A 19821-nucleotide genomic window follows, 5' to 3' on the forward strand; every position below is an offset into this window, starting at 1 on the left:
CGCATGGGGCCTAAGGTACTCTAAGCTTCCAGAAGGACAAAAATGAACTAGGGAATCTCAAGCATATTATTCTCAAAGAACAAAAGAATCAACTTAATAGACCATAAGTGAATTATCTACTTTTCCAATTACTGACAAAAAATTTCAAACCTTCAGCTGCCTTTCTTGCTATTCAATTGTATTCTCGGCCCCTGTTTATTACTTCTCTGCTTGCTGCTGTAACAGGTTATCTCAAATGTAGTGGTTTAATACAACACAAATTTATTAGCTGACAGTTCTGTAGATCAGAAGCCCAACTGCAGTCTCATTGAACTAAGGTCAAGCTTTGACAGAGCTGCGTTTCCTTCTAGAGACTCTAGAGAGAAATCCATTTTCTTGCTTTTTCCAGCTTCTAGAGGCAACTTTCCTTGGCTCATGGCCCCTTCCTCCATCTCCAAAGCCAGCAACGTAGTATCTCTCTGACCCTGCTTCCATTATCACCTCTCTTTCTCTGACTCTCTTCTTCTGTCTCCCTCTTTTACTTCTAAGGAAACTTGTGATTATACTGGGCCCACCAAAATAATCCAGGATAATCACCTTATTTTAAGGTCAGCTAATTAGGAACCTTAATTCTGTCTGCAACCTAAATTCCTCTCTGCTATGCAATCTAACATATTCACAGGTTCTGGGGATTAAAACATGGACATCTTTGCAGGACATTATTCTGACAGCCACAGCCCCTTCCCTCTTACCAATATTCTTCAGATATAATGAACTTGAGTAATGTCAATATATATATATATATATAAATATGTTTCAATACCCATTGCCATTGAGTTGATTCCAACTTACCCCAAACCCAGTGCCGTCGAGTCGATTCTGACTCATTTTTTGGTTTTTTTCCAACTTACAGCGACCCTATAGGGAAAAGTAGAACTGCCTGCCCATAGGGTTTCCAAAGAGAGGTTGGTGGATTCGAACTGCCGACCTTTTGGTTAGCAGTCATAGCTTTTATCCACTGCACCACCAGGGCTCCATATACAGGAATTGGAAAATGCCAAGAATTTATTCAGTTTCCTTTCTGATAAATGTATCATTTTTGGTATGTTTCATAGAATCTAGGACACATTTGTATCACCCAAGCCAACAACTCAAACTAGAATGAGTGAAACTGCAGCCAATCCATATCCACCAATAAATACTATGGCTTCTTGGTCTCAACAACCTCCGGGTGTAATAAACCCAGTAAATCAAGCTCCAGGCAGTCAGCCTCCTTTCGTCACTTCTCCCGGAATCTACAGTAGCTTTCAGCATGACCAAGCAAATATACAGATGGTAAATTCTGCTACAGGAACAGAGGCAATCAACTTTAAAGAAGAAGCACAGATACTAGGGGTAAGTCTACGTACTACTGGAATTTTACTTCTGCATTTACAAGGTTGTATTGTACCTACAAGTTACAGGTGGAGAAAGTTTATGATCATCGTTACATACTGCCCAAAAATTAAAAAGCTCAGGTCGAAATGATGACTTTGCATATATACTCTACACTGAGATCGTTTTATTTTAGATTCAGGCAAGAACGTAACAGGTGGCAAAGAACTCCTCCTAGCAGGACGATGCCATAATATTAACACTGGGAACACCACTATGTCTAACTTGATCTCACTTCAGCAAAGGACACTGTGGGCACCTTCAATCCTATCTCTGGATTGGTTACAAGCCTGGTGCTTGTATGTGAGTGAAATCACATTAAAATGAACATCCATGGATGCCTTAAAAGGCGAGGTACTGAAAATGGACCTTCTCCCAGGAAGGTTGGGTGTGAAAAAAATCAATGGCCATTCAATCCCCAGTGTCTTTGGAGATGTTATAACTTAACTACCACCCTGGTGGCCTGGTAGTACAATGGTTAAGTACTCAGCTGCTAATGGAAAGGTTGGTGGTTCGAACCCATCCCACAGCTTCTATAGGACAGAGTAGAACTGCCCCCACAGAGTTTCCAAGGAGTGCCTGGTGGATTTGAACTGCCGACCCTTTGGTTAGCAGCCGTAGCACTTAACTGCTATGCCACCAGGGTTTTCCTATAAAGATTACAGCCTAGAAAACCCTATGGGGCAGTTCTACTCTGTCACCTGAGGTCACCATGAGTCGAAATTGACTGGATGGCACCCAACAGCAACAACTAACACCTCACTTCTGCAAGGGGCACATTGAACAACCACCGTCTTGTCTCTTCAGGCATTGTGAAACGGGCCGTACTTATAGGCAAGAACTCCACCAGCCTAGGTAATGTTGTTAGTCCCTTTGCGGTGCAGGTGCCTCATCCGTACCACTATCACAATTGCACTAAGCCTCTCCCTGTGTGCATTTCTAACCTCTTAGCTGGAGCCTTCAGGAAATTACATGGAGTGTCCATAATGTGCCAGGCACGCTTCTGGTGACCTTACTACCTAGCTCAAGTGTTACAGTTTTAGGAAAGCAAAAATAAGCACAGGTTTAAGCTTTGGACAGGGAAGCAGCCCCTCAGTCACATGGGTAAGAGAGGCCTTCAGTTGGATCCTCCGCCTACCAGATAGAGAAAAATAGGCAGAATCCTCTGCTTCTGTTGAGCAAATGAGACAAACTAGAACCCCATATGGAGCCCTGGTGGCACAGTGGTTAAGAGCAAGGCTGCTAACCAAAATGTGGGTAGTTCGAACCCACCAGGTGCAGCCGGTTCCACACAGGTGTTAAGGAATATTTCAGAGACTATAAAACAGACACAACCTCTGTCCTCATGGAGCCTACAACCTAGTGGGGGAAATCAGACTATAAAGATAATGAACAATGAAATGGCATAGTGTGTTTAAAAAAAAAAAAAAAATCCTTGCCATCAAGTCAATTCCTACTCATAGTGACCCTATAGAACAGAGTAGAACTGCCCCACAGAATTTCCAAGGCTGTAATCTTTAGGGGGAGCCCTGGTGGCCAGTGGTCAAGAACTATGGCAAGCTACGGCTGCTAACCAAAAGATCGGCAGTTCGGATCCACCAGCCACTCCTTGGAAACCGTATGTTGCAGTTCTACTCTGTCCTATTGGGTCACTATGAGTCAGAACTGACTAGACGGCAAGGTGTTAATCTTTACAGAAGCAGACTGCCACATCTTCCTCCCGTCCTCCCACGGAGAGGCTGGTGGGTTCCAACTGCCGACCTTTCAGTTAACAGCCAAGTGTGTTTAAAAAAAAAAACGCCCATTGCAGGAAGTGTGTAAAAGACAAGAAGTGCCACACAGTGAGGGCATAATAATTTAAGGTTGGTCATGGTTGGCCAACTTCCTTAAAGATGACATTTGAGCAAAGACTTGAAGGAAGTGAGGGGCAAGTCACACAGATAGCAGGGAAGAGTTCCCAAGCAGAGTGACCAGCCAGCGTAAAGGTCTTCTGATGCCAATGTGTGTTGTTTGAAGAACAGAGAGGAGGCCAATAAAGTAGAACAGAATGTGGGAGGAAGGGAGTAGACTAGAAAAAGAGCAGAGGGGCAATGGGGGCCAGACCCAAAAAGCCTGGAGGAAGGAAGGCTCTGGCTTTCATTCTGAGCAGAATGAGGAGCCATTGGTGCTCCTGCCTGGTACTGAGAAGCAAGCCATAAAAGTATTTTAAAGGGATAAATGCAGTTTGTTTGGTTTTTTTTTTTAGCTCCAGTTGGCAGAAACTACTTCCTCTCCCCGTAGACTGCATCTATGCCATTAGCAGCCCACTCTGCCCCAGTGACCACAACAGCGCAGGGAACATCAGGTGGTTGGACATGACGCATCTGCACAAAACAACTTAGAACTTAAAATGGTTCTGTGGCTAAAAATACAGAGCACATTATATGTCCAAATTACTAAATCTGGCCGATGAGCTCATGGTGACCCCCTGTGTTGCAGAGCAGAACTGCACCCGTGGAGTTTCCAAGACTATGACCTTTTGAAAGCAGATCACCAGGCCTTTCTTCCGAGGTGCCTCTGAGTGGGTCTGAGCCACCAACCTTTCTGGTATTAGGCAAGTGCTTAACAGTTTGTGCCATGAGTCGGAACTGACTTGAGGGCAACTGGTTTGGGTTTTTTCATTTTTTGTTTTGGCCTGTGAGCAATTTTGATCAGTAAATTGTTTACCAGTATCAATTGCCATCAAGTCAATTCCAACCCATCGCAACTCCGTGTATGTCAGAGTAGAACTGTGCTCTATAGGGTTTTCAATTGCTGATTTTTTGGAAGTAGGTCACCATGTCTTCCTTCCAAGGTGCCTCTGGGTGAACTTGCACCTCCAATCTTTTGGTTAACAGCCAAGCATGTTAACCACTCAGGAACAGTAAATGATACAGCCAGGACTACACTGAGAAAAGATTGCCTTTATTAATCCAAATGAAGGCAAGGTTGAGGATGGAAAGTTTGTAGCCAGATGATCGAATTGTTGCTCTAGAGAAGAGCTTGTGAAAGCCAAATATAATGTCTTATGCAGGAAATCTTCAGCTGAAATCCATGGGTTGGCTGGAGGAGGCCCAGGATCCCGCTGAAGTTATATGGAAAAGTGTGGTGTCTGCGAGTATGCATGAACATTTTTTCCAGAGGAGATGGCTCCTAGCTTTTACCAGAGTCTCAAAGAACTTTATTATTCAAAAAAAAAAAAAGATCAGTATTAATCTCTTGGCACTATCTAAGAAGTTGTAGGCTTTCATTTCTTTGTTTGATTTTAATTTTAATTCCATTTGTTCAGTAGCTATTTATTGACGAAATAAACATAGCAATCACACTAACAAGAAACATGCTCGCAGTTTCCCTGGAGAGATAAAATATGAACTGAGAGAAGAAACAAATTGTAAATCTACAATTGAGTTTTGGTCCAGTCTAGCAACACTTATCTCCCACAAATCTGTGTTTATCTGGGACTGAGGAAGGTTCAACAAGTGGCAGAAATAAGCAGAAGAGTGTCCCCATCTCCTAGATGATAAGAAAATATATACCTGTGATAATAAAGGAACAATATAATGGGTACAAACCAAGTAATAACAGGTCTGATTTGTATCATAAGATGCAACAGAAATTTAGAAAGAAAATTAAAAAAAAAAAAAAAAGATAGCTTAATTGTACTGGTGCAATCGAGACTTTACGAAAGAGACGGGGGTAAGCTTAGCCTGATAGAGGCAGTTCTGAATTGTTAGAAAAATGGTTTTTTGCATTAAATTCCCAGGTCTGTCCCTTAGTAATTGTGTGACCTTGGACACTTCTCTATGTTTCTGTGTACCCACCCACTTGCTGGGAGGAGTACATAAAACAACCCATGGAAAGTGTTCAGAACAGTGCCAGGCACATAGTTAATGCTCAGTAAAAGCTCTTATCTTCATTGATCCTTTCCCCCAACTGGGACTACCCAGCAGAGGTTTGGTTTGTTTGGAAAAGAACCACTGAGGTCACTGAAGTCACAGCTAAAGTATCACAGCAACACCCAAGCCTCTACTGACAGATGGGTGGTGGCTGCTCATGAAGTAAATTGACCAGGAATCGAACCTAGGCCTCCCAGCATGGAAGGCGAGAATTCTACCACTGAACCACCACTGCCCTCTCCCAGGGGTGCTAACCAAAAAAAAAAAAGCAAAAGCCCCATTGCCACCAAGTTGACTCCAACTCATGGCAACCCTATGCTTGTAGAGTAGAAATATACTCCATAGGGTTCCCAAGGGTGTGACCTTTCAGCAGCAGATTGCCAGGCCTTTCTTCCCAGGGACTGCTGGATGAATTTGAACCACGAGCTTTTCAGTTAGTGTCTAATGCTTAATTGTTTGTTAAGGGACTCCTCAGCAAATGCTACCCATTACAGTAGAGTCAATTCCAACTCATAGCCACCCTATAGGACAGAGTAGAACTGCCCCATAGGATTTCCAAGGCCGTAATCTTGACAGAAGCAGACTGCCACATCTTTCTCCCCTTGGAGAGGCTGGTGGGTTCGAACTGCTGACCTTTCAGTTAGCACCCAAGAGCTTAATCACTGCACCACCAGGGCTCCTTCAAGTGATGCTGATGGGTGCTTGATGGTAGCACTTTCTGAAGAACTCTTCCTGGGCCACCCCTAGAAATCCTACCCAAATACTCGAAACAAGTCCTTATGCTGAGGTCTTGGTCCCCCAGTTATTGTAGTGTATGTCCAAATCTTAACAGCCCACCTCCTATTTTAGAGGTATGCCTAAATGACAACCACGAATCTTGCCAAAGCAGACACTAAATAAGCAGCAGCAGCAATGACAGCAATGTTTCAAAGGCCTGGAAATGGAGACACCATCTTAACATGCCTGTGTTTTCTGTGTTCAGGGCATCCAGATCGTGATTGGAGTGATGCACATCGGCTTCGGAGTTATTTTGGGTCTCATGAACGACAGTTATAAAATGGCTCTTGGTTTTGCCTCCCTTTCTTTTATTAGTGGATATACATTCTGGGGCGGCATCTCTGTGAGTAGATGGCTAGAACACCTCTCCTTCCCAGGTTATAAACACAGAACTACCTCCCATGTACAACCCACTCCTCAATAAGCCCTGCAACTGATTAGCTGGGAGAACTAAGGGAAACTAAGGGCTCTGGTCACACATAAATGAGAACCTTCGTTCTCCATTTTAACTTGCAGCTTAAATGCATACCCTAAAGTTTATTCCGATCAAGTAATTAGCAAGCCAAAGTTTTAGTTCCCTATTACATTATTGGAAGCCCTGTTGGTGTAGTGGTTAAGAGCTACAGCTGCCAATCAAAAGGTCGACAGTTCAAATCCACCAGGCGCTCCTTGGAAACTCTACGGGGGCAGTTCTACTCTGTCCTGTAGGGTCGCTCTGAGCTGGAAGGCAATGGGTTTGGTTTTGGCTATTATATTATACACGGAAATATTTTATGTGTTGGGGGGGGGTGTCAAAAAGGGGGTGACTAGAAACATGATTCAAAAGATACAAGTGACCACGAGAAAAGGCTGGTAGTAAGCACGGGAATCATTAAAGTGAGGAAGGTAGGTAAGTTTACAAGACAATAAGAGCTGTTTATATATAAGAAACTAAGGAGCGAAAACAAAATAAAAAGAGGAAGTCCGAGATATGGTCCCTGAGAGTCAATCCAGAAAACTGAGAAATCTGCAGAGAAGTTTTGAGAGGAAAACAACAAGGTCCACCTTTCATATAACGAGAAGACGGTTCCCAGGAGCAATTAGAGAACTCACAATGTCACACATAATTTTGTCTGTTTCTACAGTTCATCATTTCTGGCTCACTTTCCATATCGGCTGCCAAGGTGTTTTCACGTTGCCTGGTAAGTTAGAATGTTCCTACTTATTAAACCTATTTGAAGACTGGTTTAATTTATTTGGGGTAGAAAATTGAGAAAGCGGATTCAGACAGTGCACATGGGAGCATTTTTTTCCCAAACGTCCATCAGTGACCCCCATGGTATGTGTGCTGGGGTGAGAATGGTCTGTACAATCTTCCCCTCAAAGATGACAGGGCTCCACATTCTCGAGCTCACAAAGGTAGGAACTAGTAAAGATAAGGATTGTTTAAACTTGAGCTAAAGGCCCCTTGGTTCAGCTGGGTTGCACTATACTAGAAAAAGAATCCAGGAGCCAAGAAACAAAAACTTGTTGTCACTTCAATAACAAAGACACTACTGTTTAGCCATTCTCAGTTCTACCTTGCATTTTTATGTTTTATTAGTGTATACCTCCTATTCTTATTGAGTTCTTGCTTTACCATTAGTTAAATCACCATTAAAAACACCTAGCTTGGCACATATGAGGATTTACAAAACAATCACTGAGACAGGGCTTTCAATTCCCTTAATCACAGCACCCTACCTTCCATAATTTCCCAGCATATTTCTGAGTTAGGATAAATAAAATGATTTGCCAACAACTAGAGCCAACTAGATGGAATCCCTGGCTGGCACACTTGTTTAAGCACTGGACTACTAACCCAAAGGTTGGCTGTTCAAACCCATCCAGAGGCACCTCGGAAGAAAGGCCAGGCAATCTTCTTCTGAAAGGTTACAGTCTTGAAAACCCTATGGAGCAGTTCTACTCTGAAACACATGGGGTCACCGTGACTCGGAATTGACTCAGCGGCAACTACCAACAACAACAGAGCAGAGTGGTTTCAAGGTTTTATTTAATCCAGCACGAGGGGAAAGATGTAGAAATGGGAGCACAGAATCATGTGCTTCCCCAGATAAGAGAAAAACAAAAATAAATGAAGCATATAATTAAAAAAAAAAAAATCAGCCTAATCCTAACCAAAGGTCCCTAGGTGGCACGAAACAGATTGTGCTTGACTACTAACCTAAAGGTTGGCCTTCAAACCCACTTAGCCACACCATAGAAGAAAGGTCTGCCGATCCGCTACTGTAAAGATTGCAGCCAAAAAAAACCCTGTGGATCTCAGTTCTACTCTGTAACACGTGGGGTCATCATCAGTCAGAATCACCTTGATGGCAACAGGTTTAATTCTGATTAACTACTCCTTTTGTAACCCAAAAATAAAATAAAACATACCTTCTCTGCATTACTCATGAATCCTTCCCTCTGAGACTGTGCAAGCGTAGAAGCTGTCCGTTTGGAGGAAACACCTTCTGAAACCATAGCTAAGGCGACTTTCCTTGGCATCTTCTGGAGACCCTCAGGAGCCACAGCACGCTGAAACAGTAGCGCATTCTGGGAATTCTGCTTGTACCACCCCTAGCCAGCCTGCTGAAGCCTTGATTCCACAACTATTCTGGTGTATGTCAAAATCTTAATGCAGAAACGGGGGGAAGTTCTGTGTTCTTCCCCTACACCCCTACCTCCAAAAACCTGAAGAGTACCTTCTTCTAAAGCTGGGGTTTTTCACCTGGTCACTAGAGAGACTTCAGGGATTTCGCTAATTCCTAAATTTGTAATTAAAAATTTTGCATGTATGTACTTTCCCATCTATGAAATTGGATGCTGTTTTACTATCTCATAGGATAGTTGTAAGGGAGCACTGGTGGCATAGTGGTTCAGTGCTACGGCTGCTAACCAAGAGGCTGGCAGTTCAGATCTGCCAGGCACTCCTTGGAAACTCTACGGGGCAGTTCTACTCTGTCCTATAGGGTCGCTATGAGTCGGAATTGACTCAATGGCAGTGGGAGGGTGGTTGTAAGAGTTAAATGAGATAATGTATTTAAATAACTTAGCCCAGTGCTTATCACAGAAAAATGCTCATTAAAAGTTCATTGTTTTATCATTTTTTAAAAAGGACTATTATTGCACGTGTAGTTTCTAGACAAATAGATGAGCTTTGACTTATTTACATTTTGCTACAGATTTTTAAGAAACACCCTACATTGAGGCTGAGTAGATTTTTATGGTAACTACCCTGAAGGGCAGAGAAAACAACAACAAAAAAATCATTTCAACATCAAAAAAGTATTTTCATGATTTCCAAGATTAGGAACCATTAAAGTTGGTAGACTTTTATTTCATTTAATTGCATTTATCCTATATTCAATTTATTTTTCCCATTATCTCCATTAGTTGAAAGGCAGCCTGGGAATGAACGTTGTTAGTGCTGCCTTTGCTGGCATTGGAATGATTCTGTTGGTGGTGGACATGAGCATCAATGGGGCACCCAGACAAGACTATTGGGCATTGGTAAGTAACAATCCGTAATAATCTACCACGTGCCTTCTTTCCTTCCACACTTGCGTGGGTTGTTTTTGTTTTTTGTTTTTCTATTATTGCTGTACAGCAACTCTAGTGGAAAATCCCTGTTTCTATTCCAGCTCTATTCCCAATCATGTGGTTTCTAGGACTGTAGAATAAAGTGAAAGAGTTACCTATCCAGATAAACTCAGGCAGAAAGGGCATCCCTTCTTGGCCCATCCTATTGTTAATCACGTGAACAACAGCTAAATATTGGGATAAGTCTCTAAGACTTCTAACAATACCCAGAAATTCTTTTCCGAAGATTCGAAATTCTATGTACGTAAGATAGCCAAGTTATTGAGGAGCTTACTTAAAAATTTTTGAGAAAAATGGGATGAGAGAAAAAGGGCATTGATAGGAACATCCTATTTTTATTGGTGACACCCCAAAAAATGAAAGCATTGCAGAATAAAGCACGTTTCTTTATGTTGTTAACACAGAGTCATCCATTCATTATCTTTATATAGATGGAGCTTGGAATTTTATTATGTTAGGACTCTGTTATGTTATGTGTGGTGTGGTAGCCAGGATGCAGATAGTAAAGGCGGTGGAAAAGAAAATGAGGATGCATTGTAAGGTGTCACCTTGCCTTACGGGCCATGCTAAGGACTTTGGTCTTTGAGAGCAAAAGGAAGCCACAGAAGGGTTATAAACAGAGAATTAGTATAATCAGATTTTATTTTAAAAGGACTATTCCATTTGTACTGTAGAGAAAAGCTTACAAAAAGGCAAGAATAGATGAGGAGATCTCTTGGTAAGTAAGATGGACTGAGGTAAGAACACAAAATTTAACCTCCACAAAGCAAACAAAAAGGATGAAAATATGATCAAAACCCAGCTTTGAAGTTAGCATCCAAGTAGCGAAACAAATGATCCTACTGTGACTCTGCTAGTAGAATAAAGTAAGGCTTCTAGCCCTCACTCTACTTCACAGGAACAAAATTGAGAAAAGAAGCAAAAAAATACTGAAAATTCTCACTAATGCCTTCCAGTCTCGAGCTAAGAAGACTAATGTGGAAAGCAGTCTATCCTGAGAAAAGATAAAGCAAATTCTAGAATGTAGAAGCCTCTGTGAAGCACCCAGGCTCTCAGTAGAAGTAGGAAAGGGCCACCAGAGTTAACACCTTCCACTTCACTTTGCTAATGTGGAGAAAAGGCCAGAAATTCACAGGTATCAGAGCCTCTATGGCCATGAAGCAGGCCTTGCTAAAGGACATTTAGCAGACTCTCAGAAGAAAGAAAAAGTAAAGTCCATATTCACTAATGAGAATGAAGCTCAGTGCCAGCTAAACTCTCTCTTGCCCCACCAACCACTGCAAGATTAGCCTTCAGTAGAATGGACAGAAAACAGCACCTAGCCCTGAAATTTTAACTGGGAAGAAAAAAGACAAATTTGACCCAGATAAGTAGATATGCAAATCAAGGAAAATTCACCTACACTATATCTGAACAAATAGAAGGTTTGTACAGAGTTCTTCACTTTAAGAATGAAGAAGATTAAAACAAATGGCAGAGAAACTATCCAAATACATCAAAGTGATTAAAAGAAGGAAAGGAATAAAAAAAGGATGAGGAAACACTCAGATGTTTATTAATCATTTTAAGTAAAGATACACTCCAGCTAATTAGGACAAAAGACACTCCAGATGATAAAACGAATGCAAATCCTCAATGCCTTCATTCTTCCCCACAAGATGTGCCCAATTTGAGGGAAATGTAGATCACATAAATCAGAAGAACATTGAGTTTTGTCATTTTCATAGTTTAAGTCATTACCAACCTGATAAGTCACATCCTCAAGTCCTAGCCCAATTTTCTGACCTACATACAGGACAATGAAACTGCTCTGTGATTGCCACGTAACCCAGACCTAGCATCCTGGTTTCCAGATATTCATATTAAACTTTTCGACTTATAAACAGCAAAGAGAATTACCAGGTAGCAAATCAATCCATGTCCTACCACAGGATACCAGTGTTAAAAAAATAATAATAATAATTACAGGTTAAAAAAAAAACAATATGGAAGAAAACAGTACCCAGTTATCAATAGTAGATTCCCTGTGAGCATTTTATGGTACAGAAAATCTTAATAAGAACATAAAATGCAGAATGAAATAAAAAGAACTTTGTAGAGCTACAGAAAGTAATTGAATACCAAAAATAAACATTATCATAAATTTAATAAAGACATCACACACAGCAAGAAACAGAATGGACTCAGATAAAAATGATAGGTAAGAAACATGTAAAATAATCATAGTACTAGAAAAGACAAATATACTAAAGTAATTTGAGAGGATAGAATAAGCATGGAAAATGAGCAAACCTGATCCAACATATGATGATTGGCTTCCCTGAGTTAGAAAATCCAACACATGGTACAGAAAAAAAAAAAATCTCTGAAATAAGGGAAGAGCTGAATTAATTTATAGACTGAAAGGGAACAACCTATATTAGGAAAAAGGAATGCAAAATAATTCAGAGATATACACCCTCGTTAAGGTGTAAGGTTTATTAAAAAACAGATTATTTAAGGTTTTGGGCAGAAAAGGCAAATTATCTACAAGCTGGAAAAAAATCTGTCTGCCTCAATCATCACCCCAGCAGCATTCCATGAGGGATGATAATGAAGTCAAGTCTTGACTTCATTTGCCCTTAGTGGAGGGAAGGGCATGTTAGCAGGAACATGAATATCAAAAGTGCCTCTTGGATATCTACAATGCTTTTCTATTTACAAAGTTTTGACAAAAGGAAACTATGACTCAAAAACAATATAGGCAATCAAATTCTTCTGTAGGCATAAAGACAAGAAGAAGATTTTATCAGTAAAACAACAAGAGCACATGGGCCCTCCTAATAAAACATTAATGTAATATTCAGTCATACCTGGTTTGAATTAAAGAATTCAGAAAGGTAGGGAGAAGCTGTATAAAGATATCAGTGGGCAGTACTAAATCATTTAAATATTTAACTAAGACTGCACAACTGGGGATGTGACAGTTACAGAACCGAATATAAATGATATAATGTTTCACTCAAGAAAAAAGAATATATAATCAACAAAAACTGAGAGGTGAAGAGAGGTAAGAGATGTAAAATAAGAACGTTAATCACCTCATTTTTCATAATAAGCAGTCACTTATAACCATCTAAGATTAAAACATATACATTTAAAAATAACTTCAGCTTCTTCAGAGAATTCATACTTGTTTTTAATTTAAGGAGAATCTTATAAAATCAGTATTTCTGGTAACGAAGAAGTATTTCCCCAAAGTTCAGAAATCCGTTCCATGTGACTCCTTTTCTTCTTTGAAATTCAAGTAGATTTAATGTTTTTATTTCAAAATAGGAAGAATAATATGGTTCCAGTCTTAAAAGAATTTTTTTCTCTCTCATTTGTTCACTCTCATGTTCTGTCTCCCTCCTTCTGTCTTTCTCTCTCTGTCTCTCCATGAATTCATTGAATCCATTCTTCTATTTGCCTGTTGCCTATACACATAGATCTAGAATAATGGCATCAAATAATAGGCAGCAAATGTTAACTTGGCTAATTCTAGGAAGTAGAATTTGGGGTAACTGATTCTTCTTTTCCATGGTGCTTGATTTTATTTTAAAAATAAGCATTAATATTTTTATAAAAACAAGTCATTGCACAGAAAAAAAAAACTGACTTCCTTTTTCATGTTTCTGAATGAAATAGCTTGCTTGCCAAAGAAAGGTCTTACAGCATTTTAAAGGAAATCCAAAACAAATCCACAGTCCCTGAAATAAGCATTTAACAATAATACAGTAAATAATCATGGAATGAGTTGATTATGAACAATAGCATATTATGAATAAGTCATTTTTCAAAGCTTGTGTGAGGCCCTGTTGATTAGCCAAAATTTTGGCACTTGTATTCCTGATTTCAGCTTTCTGGGAAAGGAATTTCAGCCATGTTGGTGATCTTCTCCCTCTTGGAGTTTTGCATAACTTGTGTTTCAGCCCATTCTTCCACTCAAGCCATTGATACCAACCCGGTAAGTTGCATCTATTCTCTGTGAAATAATCTGAATATGTGCTGGATACAGACATAAATGGTGCAAATGGTTAAGCCCTGAACTATGAACCAAAACTTTGGCAGTTCAAACCAACCCAGAGATGCCTCGGAAGGCCTCATGATCTGCTTCCAAAAGGTCGCAGCCTTTAAAACCTTATGGAGTGCAGTTCTACTCTGCACACAAGGGGTCTCCGTGAGCCAGAGTCGACTCAATGGCAACAACAAAAAAAAAAAAAACCCATTGCGGGCTCGCTGGCTACCTGGAGCACTCTTTATTCTTGACTATGATGGGACAACGGGGTGAACTGAACAGGATTGCAGTGACAATATTGCTTGTTTTTATTCACTTTTTACAGCCTGTTGTGGTTATTCCAACTATGTATGGAAACCCCTCGACATCAGCACCTTCCTCAGTTCCTCTCACAAATGATGGGCAACCAGCTTATGGCCCCAGATATTAAAAAAAGGCACACCAGTCCAACTGTATGGAATAAAACTACTCTTCAGAAACTTAAGAAGCTGACTTCTACTGTTCAAGTTGATTACCAATCTTTTAAGACTGTGTTTGAAATTTTTTTCTTAGGCTTATCTTTAATGATAACTCTATCGCCGTTGCCACTGTTTCTTCCTACTCATCACTATTAGGCAAAGGCAAAGGACCAGAGGACCAAAATATGACCCTGCAACTCTCCTGAAGTTAGAAACTGCCCCGCTGATGTTACCTTTTCCTCAATAAAATGCTATTAGGAACACAAGCCTTTTTTGTATTTCTTAAAATTCATTTTGGTTTGATATTGGTTGTACAGCAGTAGATCTGACGGAACACTGCAAGCAAGACTGATAAAATTCCTCTCATGATGATTTTCGGAGTGCCGCAGTCACTGGGGTTTCCTTACTCATCCCCTCCTCCACCTTCTGTCCAGAAAGCAAAAGCTCAATTGCCCTTAATGGAGGGAAGGGGCATGTTAGTGGGTACATGAATATGACCAAACATGCCTCTTGGATATCTACATTGCTTTTTTATTTACAGAGTATTTGCAAGTACATTAAACTCATTTGTGACGGGGAAATAGCAGGACAAGAACGGTACACTGAGGAGGTTTTAGCCTGGTTTTCGTTTTTTGTTTTATGAAATGGGGGAAATGTGAGCATGCTAAAAAGACAATGGGAAAAACAACAGGAGTAAGATAAAGAAGTAAGACTATCCATGCCCCTCCCCCTTTAAAAAACATCAAGAAACAGGCAAAAACTGTCAGACTCGACTTTTTCAGAACTCTGGAAGGAGTCAAAGGTTTACAGCAAGAGTCAAGGGTTTCAAGCAAATGCTGAATCAAGAAAAAGGCAACATCAAAATGGTAGGAAAGTTTTGGGGCCTTTTACTTGCCTGAGTCCTGTTCTTTCCCCAACTTGGTGACAGGCTTGAAAATAGCTGCCTGAATTCCCAGAGTGGCCCTCTGGATCCTGGCTCTAAAAGGAATAGAACAGACCTTACTCACAAATTACTGAGTTTCTCCATTTCACCCTAGAACTTAATACAGTGCAGAAAAGTGGCAGGCTTTGCTCGAACACTGCTTATAACTGCTTGTAAGCTGCCCTTGTACTCATTATTCTTCTCTATAAAAATGGGAATCACGACGACACCATAGGGATGTCGTGAGGTTTAAGCAAGATAAGCCATGCAGAGCATTTAACGTATTGTCTGGATATTTAAAAAAAAAAAAACCATTGCCGTCAAGTTGATTCTGACTCATAGCAACCCTATAGGTCAGAGTAGAACTGCCCCATAGGGTTTCCAAGGAGCGCCTGGTGGATTTGAACTGCTGACCTTTTGGCCTTTTGGTTAGCAGTCATAGCTCTTGATCACTAAACTACCAGGGCTTCCGCCTGGATATAGTAAATGCAAAATATTAGTAATTTAAAACTGTTATTATCATTTGCATTTTATTAAAAAATTGTACCTAGTTCTAATGGTGACTATACAAAAACTGAAATCTATTGCATTATGCACACATGTATGAGCACGTGTGTGTATATACATATCTATTATACTAGATCGATAACACTTCTACAGTGAACTCAAATTCTTATTTTCCTCAATGTTATATAGATATATTTCTGTCTTTCTTACTAGAACATATTGGTATTTATACAGAGGAAGCATCTGTTTTCTCCTCTCTACAAATGAAATGAGATTCCTCAGAGCAATTTGAACAAGATGTTTTATCAGGGATTGTAGCCATCAGGGTTCTTTTAATGCTCCTCAGTAATGGTTTTAACAACATTGTATCGATAAAAATTTTTTTTTTTTTTTTTTTTATCGAGCATGGTGGTTCCAGCACATTTCTTCTTAATGTCTTTGGAATACTGGGAACCAATTCCAGGGAAATAAACAACATAAGCCACACAGAGAAATATTTAAAAAGACAAAGGATCAAAAGTAAGTCAGATCAGATGTCAAACCATGATCAGTTGTTCCTTCATTGTTGAATGATACAGAGAGTTTTTCCATACCAAAGGATAAAGATTAACAAGGTGAATTCTGAATTTCCAAATACAAGTTCTAGAAATAGAGAAAAATCAATGTTGGTTTACTGGTCTGTGATATTATCAGAGGAATTAAGAAGTGCCAAGGAAATCTGCCTCACAGTTGGGCTCTATCCTCTAGCCTAAGCTAAAGTTGGATACTGTGAAATTGGGCCCCTGTCCAAGAAAATCATCAAATTCAAGATGATTTCCAGAGACTGTTGGCTAAACCTTAGTCGAAAGGAAAAGGTATGCCACTATTCCCCAATCAATCAATTTTGGCAGTAAGCTACAACAGGGCTCCAATGCATCTAAATTGACTCTTGCTTCTACCAAATCCAAAACCCTGAGGTTGAAGACATGTTCAGGTGAGTTAAATGGGAGCTCATAAGATTTGGTAGCTGCAGGAAATGTCTGCTTTCCAAGTACTTGAATGTCTCAGTAAGTCATGATAGCTGCATAACAAAGCTGTGTATTTGTCAGTTAATTTAAAAGTATATTGTTTGCTTGATTTTTTTCCCCACTTTCTCATCCACCTTTCCAGGTCTGACTCTTCTGTATCTTCTGTCACTCCTACTTCTTCACACATTTCTTCACAAATATTGTTTTTAACTACTGTCCACATCAAATACCAAATTAACATCATGTATAACCTAAAATATCATGATAAACAGAGAAAAGACTGCAGTTGTCAAGGATTTCGTTTTACTTGGATTCACAATCAACACCCATGGAAGCAGCAATTAAGAAATCAAACAACATATCGCATTGAGCAAATCTCCTGCAAAAGACCTCTTTAAAATGTTAAAAAGCAAAGACGTCACTATGAGGACTAGGGTGCACCTGACCCAAGCCATGGTATTTTCATTCACCTCAGACGCATGGGAAAGCTGGACAATGAAAAAAGAATTCATGCCTTTGAATTATGGTCTTGGTAAAGGATACTGACTGTACCACAGACTTCCAGAAGAACAAACAAATCTGTCTTGGAGGAAAAGCCAGACTGCTAATTAGAAGCAAGAATGGCGAGATTTCGTTTCACATGTATTGGACATGTTCTCAGGGGGAACAATCCTTGAAGAAAGACATCGTACTTGGTAGAGGGTCAATGAAAAAGAGGGAAACCCTTTAGATGGATTGACACAGTAGGTGTAACAATGAGCTCAAACATAGGGTCTCTATGAGTCAGAATCAACTCCAGGGCACCTAACAACAACATAACCTGAAAGATAAATCCTCCTCAGAAGGTGGACCAAAGTCACTCAGGGACTGGAGGAAGGGGGAAATGGGGAGTTAATTAATGGGTACATAGTTTCCGGTGATGAAAAATTTTGGGAAATACGAAGTGGTGATGGTTACACAACATTGTGACTATAATTAATGCCACTGAATTATACACTTACAATTGCTAAAATGGCCAACTTTGTTACACATATTTTACCACAAAAAAATAAGATAAAAATTTAAATTAAGTAAAAAAGTCTTTCTGGAGTCTTACTAAATACTCCATTAATTTTCTTCTTTGGCTACTTATGCTTTTAAAAAGCGATTCATTGATTTCGCTACTGACCTTTCTCAACATTTACATCTTCTAAACTGCATTTATGGTCAATTTTTTTCCTTGGGGGGGGCACAGAAAGTGAAAAACTGACTTTTTGTCAGTAATCTGGTCACTTTACAGCTGGTGTGTATAAACCGCGTACCAGAAAGAACCATACCAGGAACCGAGGTTTGGAACAGCCATTTCCGCAGAAAACACGTTGGACTACCCACGTGACAGGAAGCACCAACGAGACAGGAAGCGTCCTGAAGAGTCTGCGCAGCGGCCCTCTTTCCCCCGCCCCTGAGTGGCTGCGCAGGCGCACAGGGACCACGTGGCTGCCGTTGGGGTCCTGAGAGGCCTGACTGGAGCGCTAGGGTTGGGGAGGTCCCAGGCTCGGGGCTACCTCGGTGATGGCCGCTCAGCTGGGTCCGGGCACCTGGCGCTAAGGGCGCCGCAGCTGAATTCAGCCGCTTGAGCCGAGGGGGCCAGGGTGCTGATGTGAGGACCTAGACGGGGTGCTGGACAAGCGCACCCAGGGGCAGAGTGACTGGCCGGCGTGGTAGACAGTTAATCTGGGCCCTGGCGGCTGAGAGGGTGAAACTCAATCCTTTGGACCGCGAACAAGTAAAATGCCGGTAACCTGTTGCCATCAGTCGATTCTGACTCATAGCAACACTATAGAACAGAGCAGATCTGCCCCGTAGGGTTTCCAAGGAGCAGCTGGTGGGTTGGAACTGCTGACCTTTTGGTGAGCAGCCAAATGCTTAGCCACTGCACCACCAGGGCTCCAAAATGCGGGTAATGAATTGGAATTTAAGTTTCGAGAGTCATAAAGGGACATGGAGACTGATATAAGTGACCTTCCCCCTCAACCCCACCGCCCATTCTTTATTTCGTGACGCATTGAGTCGTTCGTTCCACCCTGGCCGACAAATGGCCCTGGACACTGGGTTGGGAATTATGCACAGAATATTAGAGGAGCAAGGAGAGGAGGGGTATCAGACTCGAGTCAGAGGAGGCTTCTCAAAAAACATTACCGCTGCAGCTGTTAAGACTGAAACCAGGGCAGTGGCCAGGATGGGGCTGGGAAGGTGGGCAGGGAGCAATTCCTGAAGGGCCTTGCTGCCTACTGAAGAATTTGAACTTCACTGTGAAGACAGAAATCTTATCCCTGCTAAAGATGATAAAGATGGCGAAGTAGTTTCTGGATGTGAGCTCTCTGCAGCTGTTCCAGAATTTTTATGTACGGCACCCAGTGGGGTTGGGAATAGGGCTAGGGGACTTGCCCTGCAGCTGCTTTTGGATTAATGATATGATCACCAGAAAATAAAAACAAATGATTTATGTGTTTTACCATACAGGATACTGAACTGAGTTGTACAGTAGCTGAACATACAACTTCAAAAAAAAAAAAAAAAGATCCAACCATCAGTTATTCCAGAAATACATTGTAGAATTGGTTTCTTCCTTCCATCAATTAAACACACACCCTTTTTTCTAATTGGTATTTTTATCAATACTTCATTTGAAGTGGTTTTGGCAGGGGCCTGAGGGAGATAACAGCCCTACTCCCAAAGTGACTTCATGTTGCTGTGAATTTGAAAAGAATTTTTCTGTACACAAATCAGGGTTTATTATTTTTATTATAGGAGCCCTGGTGGCACAGTGGTTAAAGCGATTGACTGCTAACTGAAAGGTCAGCAGCTCTATGGGAGAAAGATGTGGCAGTCTGCTTCTGTAGGGATTTGCAGCCTTAGAAACCCTGTGGGGTCATTATGAGTCAGAATTGACTCCACTGTAGTGGGTTTGGGTTACTTTCATTATTGTCCTGTTATCTGAAAAATGAAAAATAATAGTCATACCTGGATATGACTTTTCATTATTCTACATGAATTCTGTAATTCCAATGGCTTTTATTTAATCATAACAAGAGTGATTAATCTTAGTGGTGGATAGGCATAAACCTGTTCTTTGGGATTTCTCAAAGATGGTGTTTGAATGGATAAAGCTTTCTACTTATAGTTG

General features: G+C 40.7%; 1 protein-coding gene across 1 annotated transcript; it reads left to right on the forward strand.

Moving 5' to 3' along the window:
- Positions 1-3: 3 nt before the first annotated feature.
- Positions 4-18149, forward strand: MS4A12 (membrane spanning 4-domains A12). The gene is made up of 8 exons (XM_049891839.1): positions 4-15; positions 1102-1374; positions 6310-6447; positions 7229-7285; positions 9519-9635; positions 13603-13710; positions 15257-15314; positions 17935-18149. Exons 1-8 carry the CDS (start codon positions 4-6, stop codon positions 18147-18149), a joined length of 978 nt encoding a protein of 325 aa, XP_049747796.1.
- Positions 18150-19821: the final 1672 nt, after the last annotated feature.

Source organism: Elephas maximus, chromosome 7 (genome assembly GCF_024166365.1).
Source record: "Elephas maximus indicus isolate mEleMax1 chromosome 7, mEleMax1 primary haplotype, whole genome shotgun sequence".
Taxonomy (NCBI): Eukaryota; Metazoa; Chordata; class Mammalia; order Proboscidea; family Elephantidae; genus Elephas; species Elephas maximus.

What these genes read in the sequence shown, in the direction of transcription:
- MS4A12 (XM_049891839.1), top strand. An exon ending in CATTCTGGGGCGGCATCTCT is followed by an intron (nt 6,448 to 7,228) that starts GTGAGTAGATGG and finishes CTGTTTCTACAG; the next exon opens with TTCATCATTTCTGGCTCACT. An exon ending in AACACTGCTTATAACTGCTT is followed by an intron (nt 15,315 to 17,934) that starts GTAAGCTGCCCT and finishes GTCACTTTACAG; the next exon opens with CTGGTGTGTATAAACCGCGT.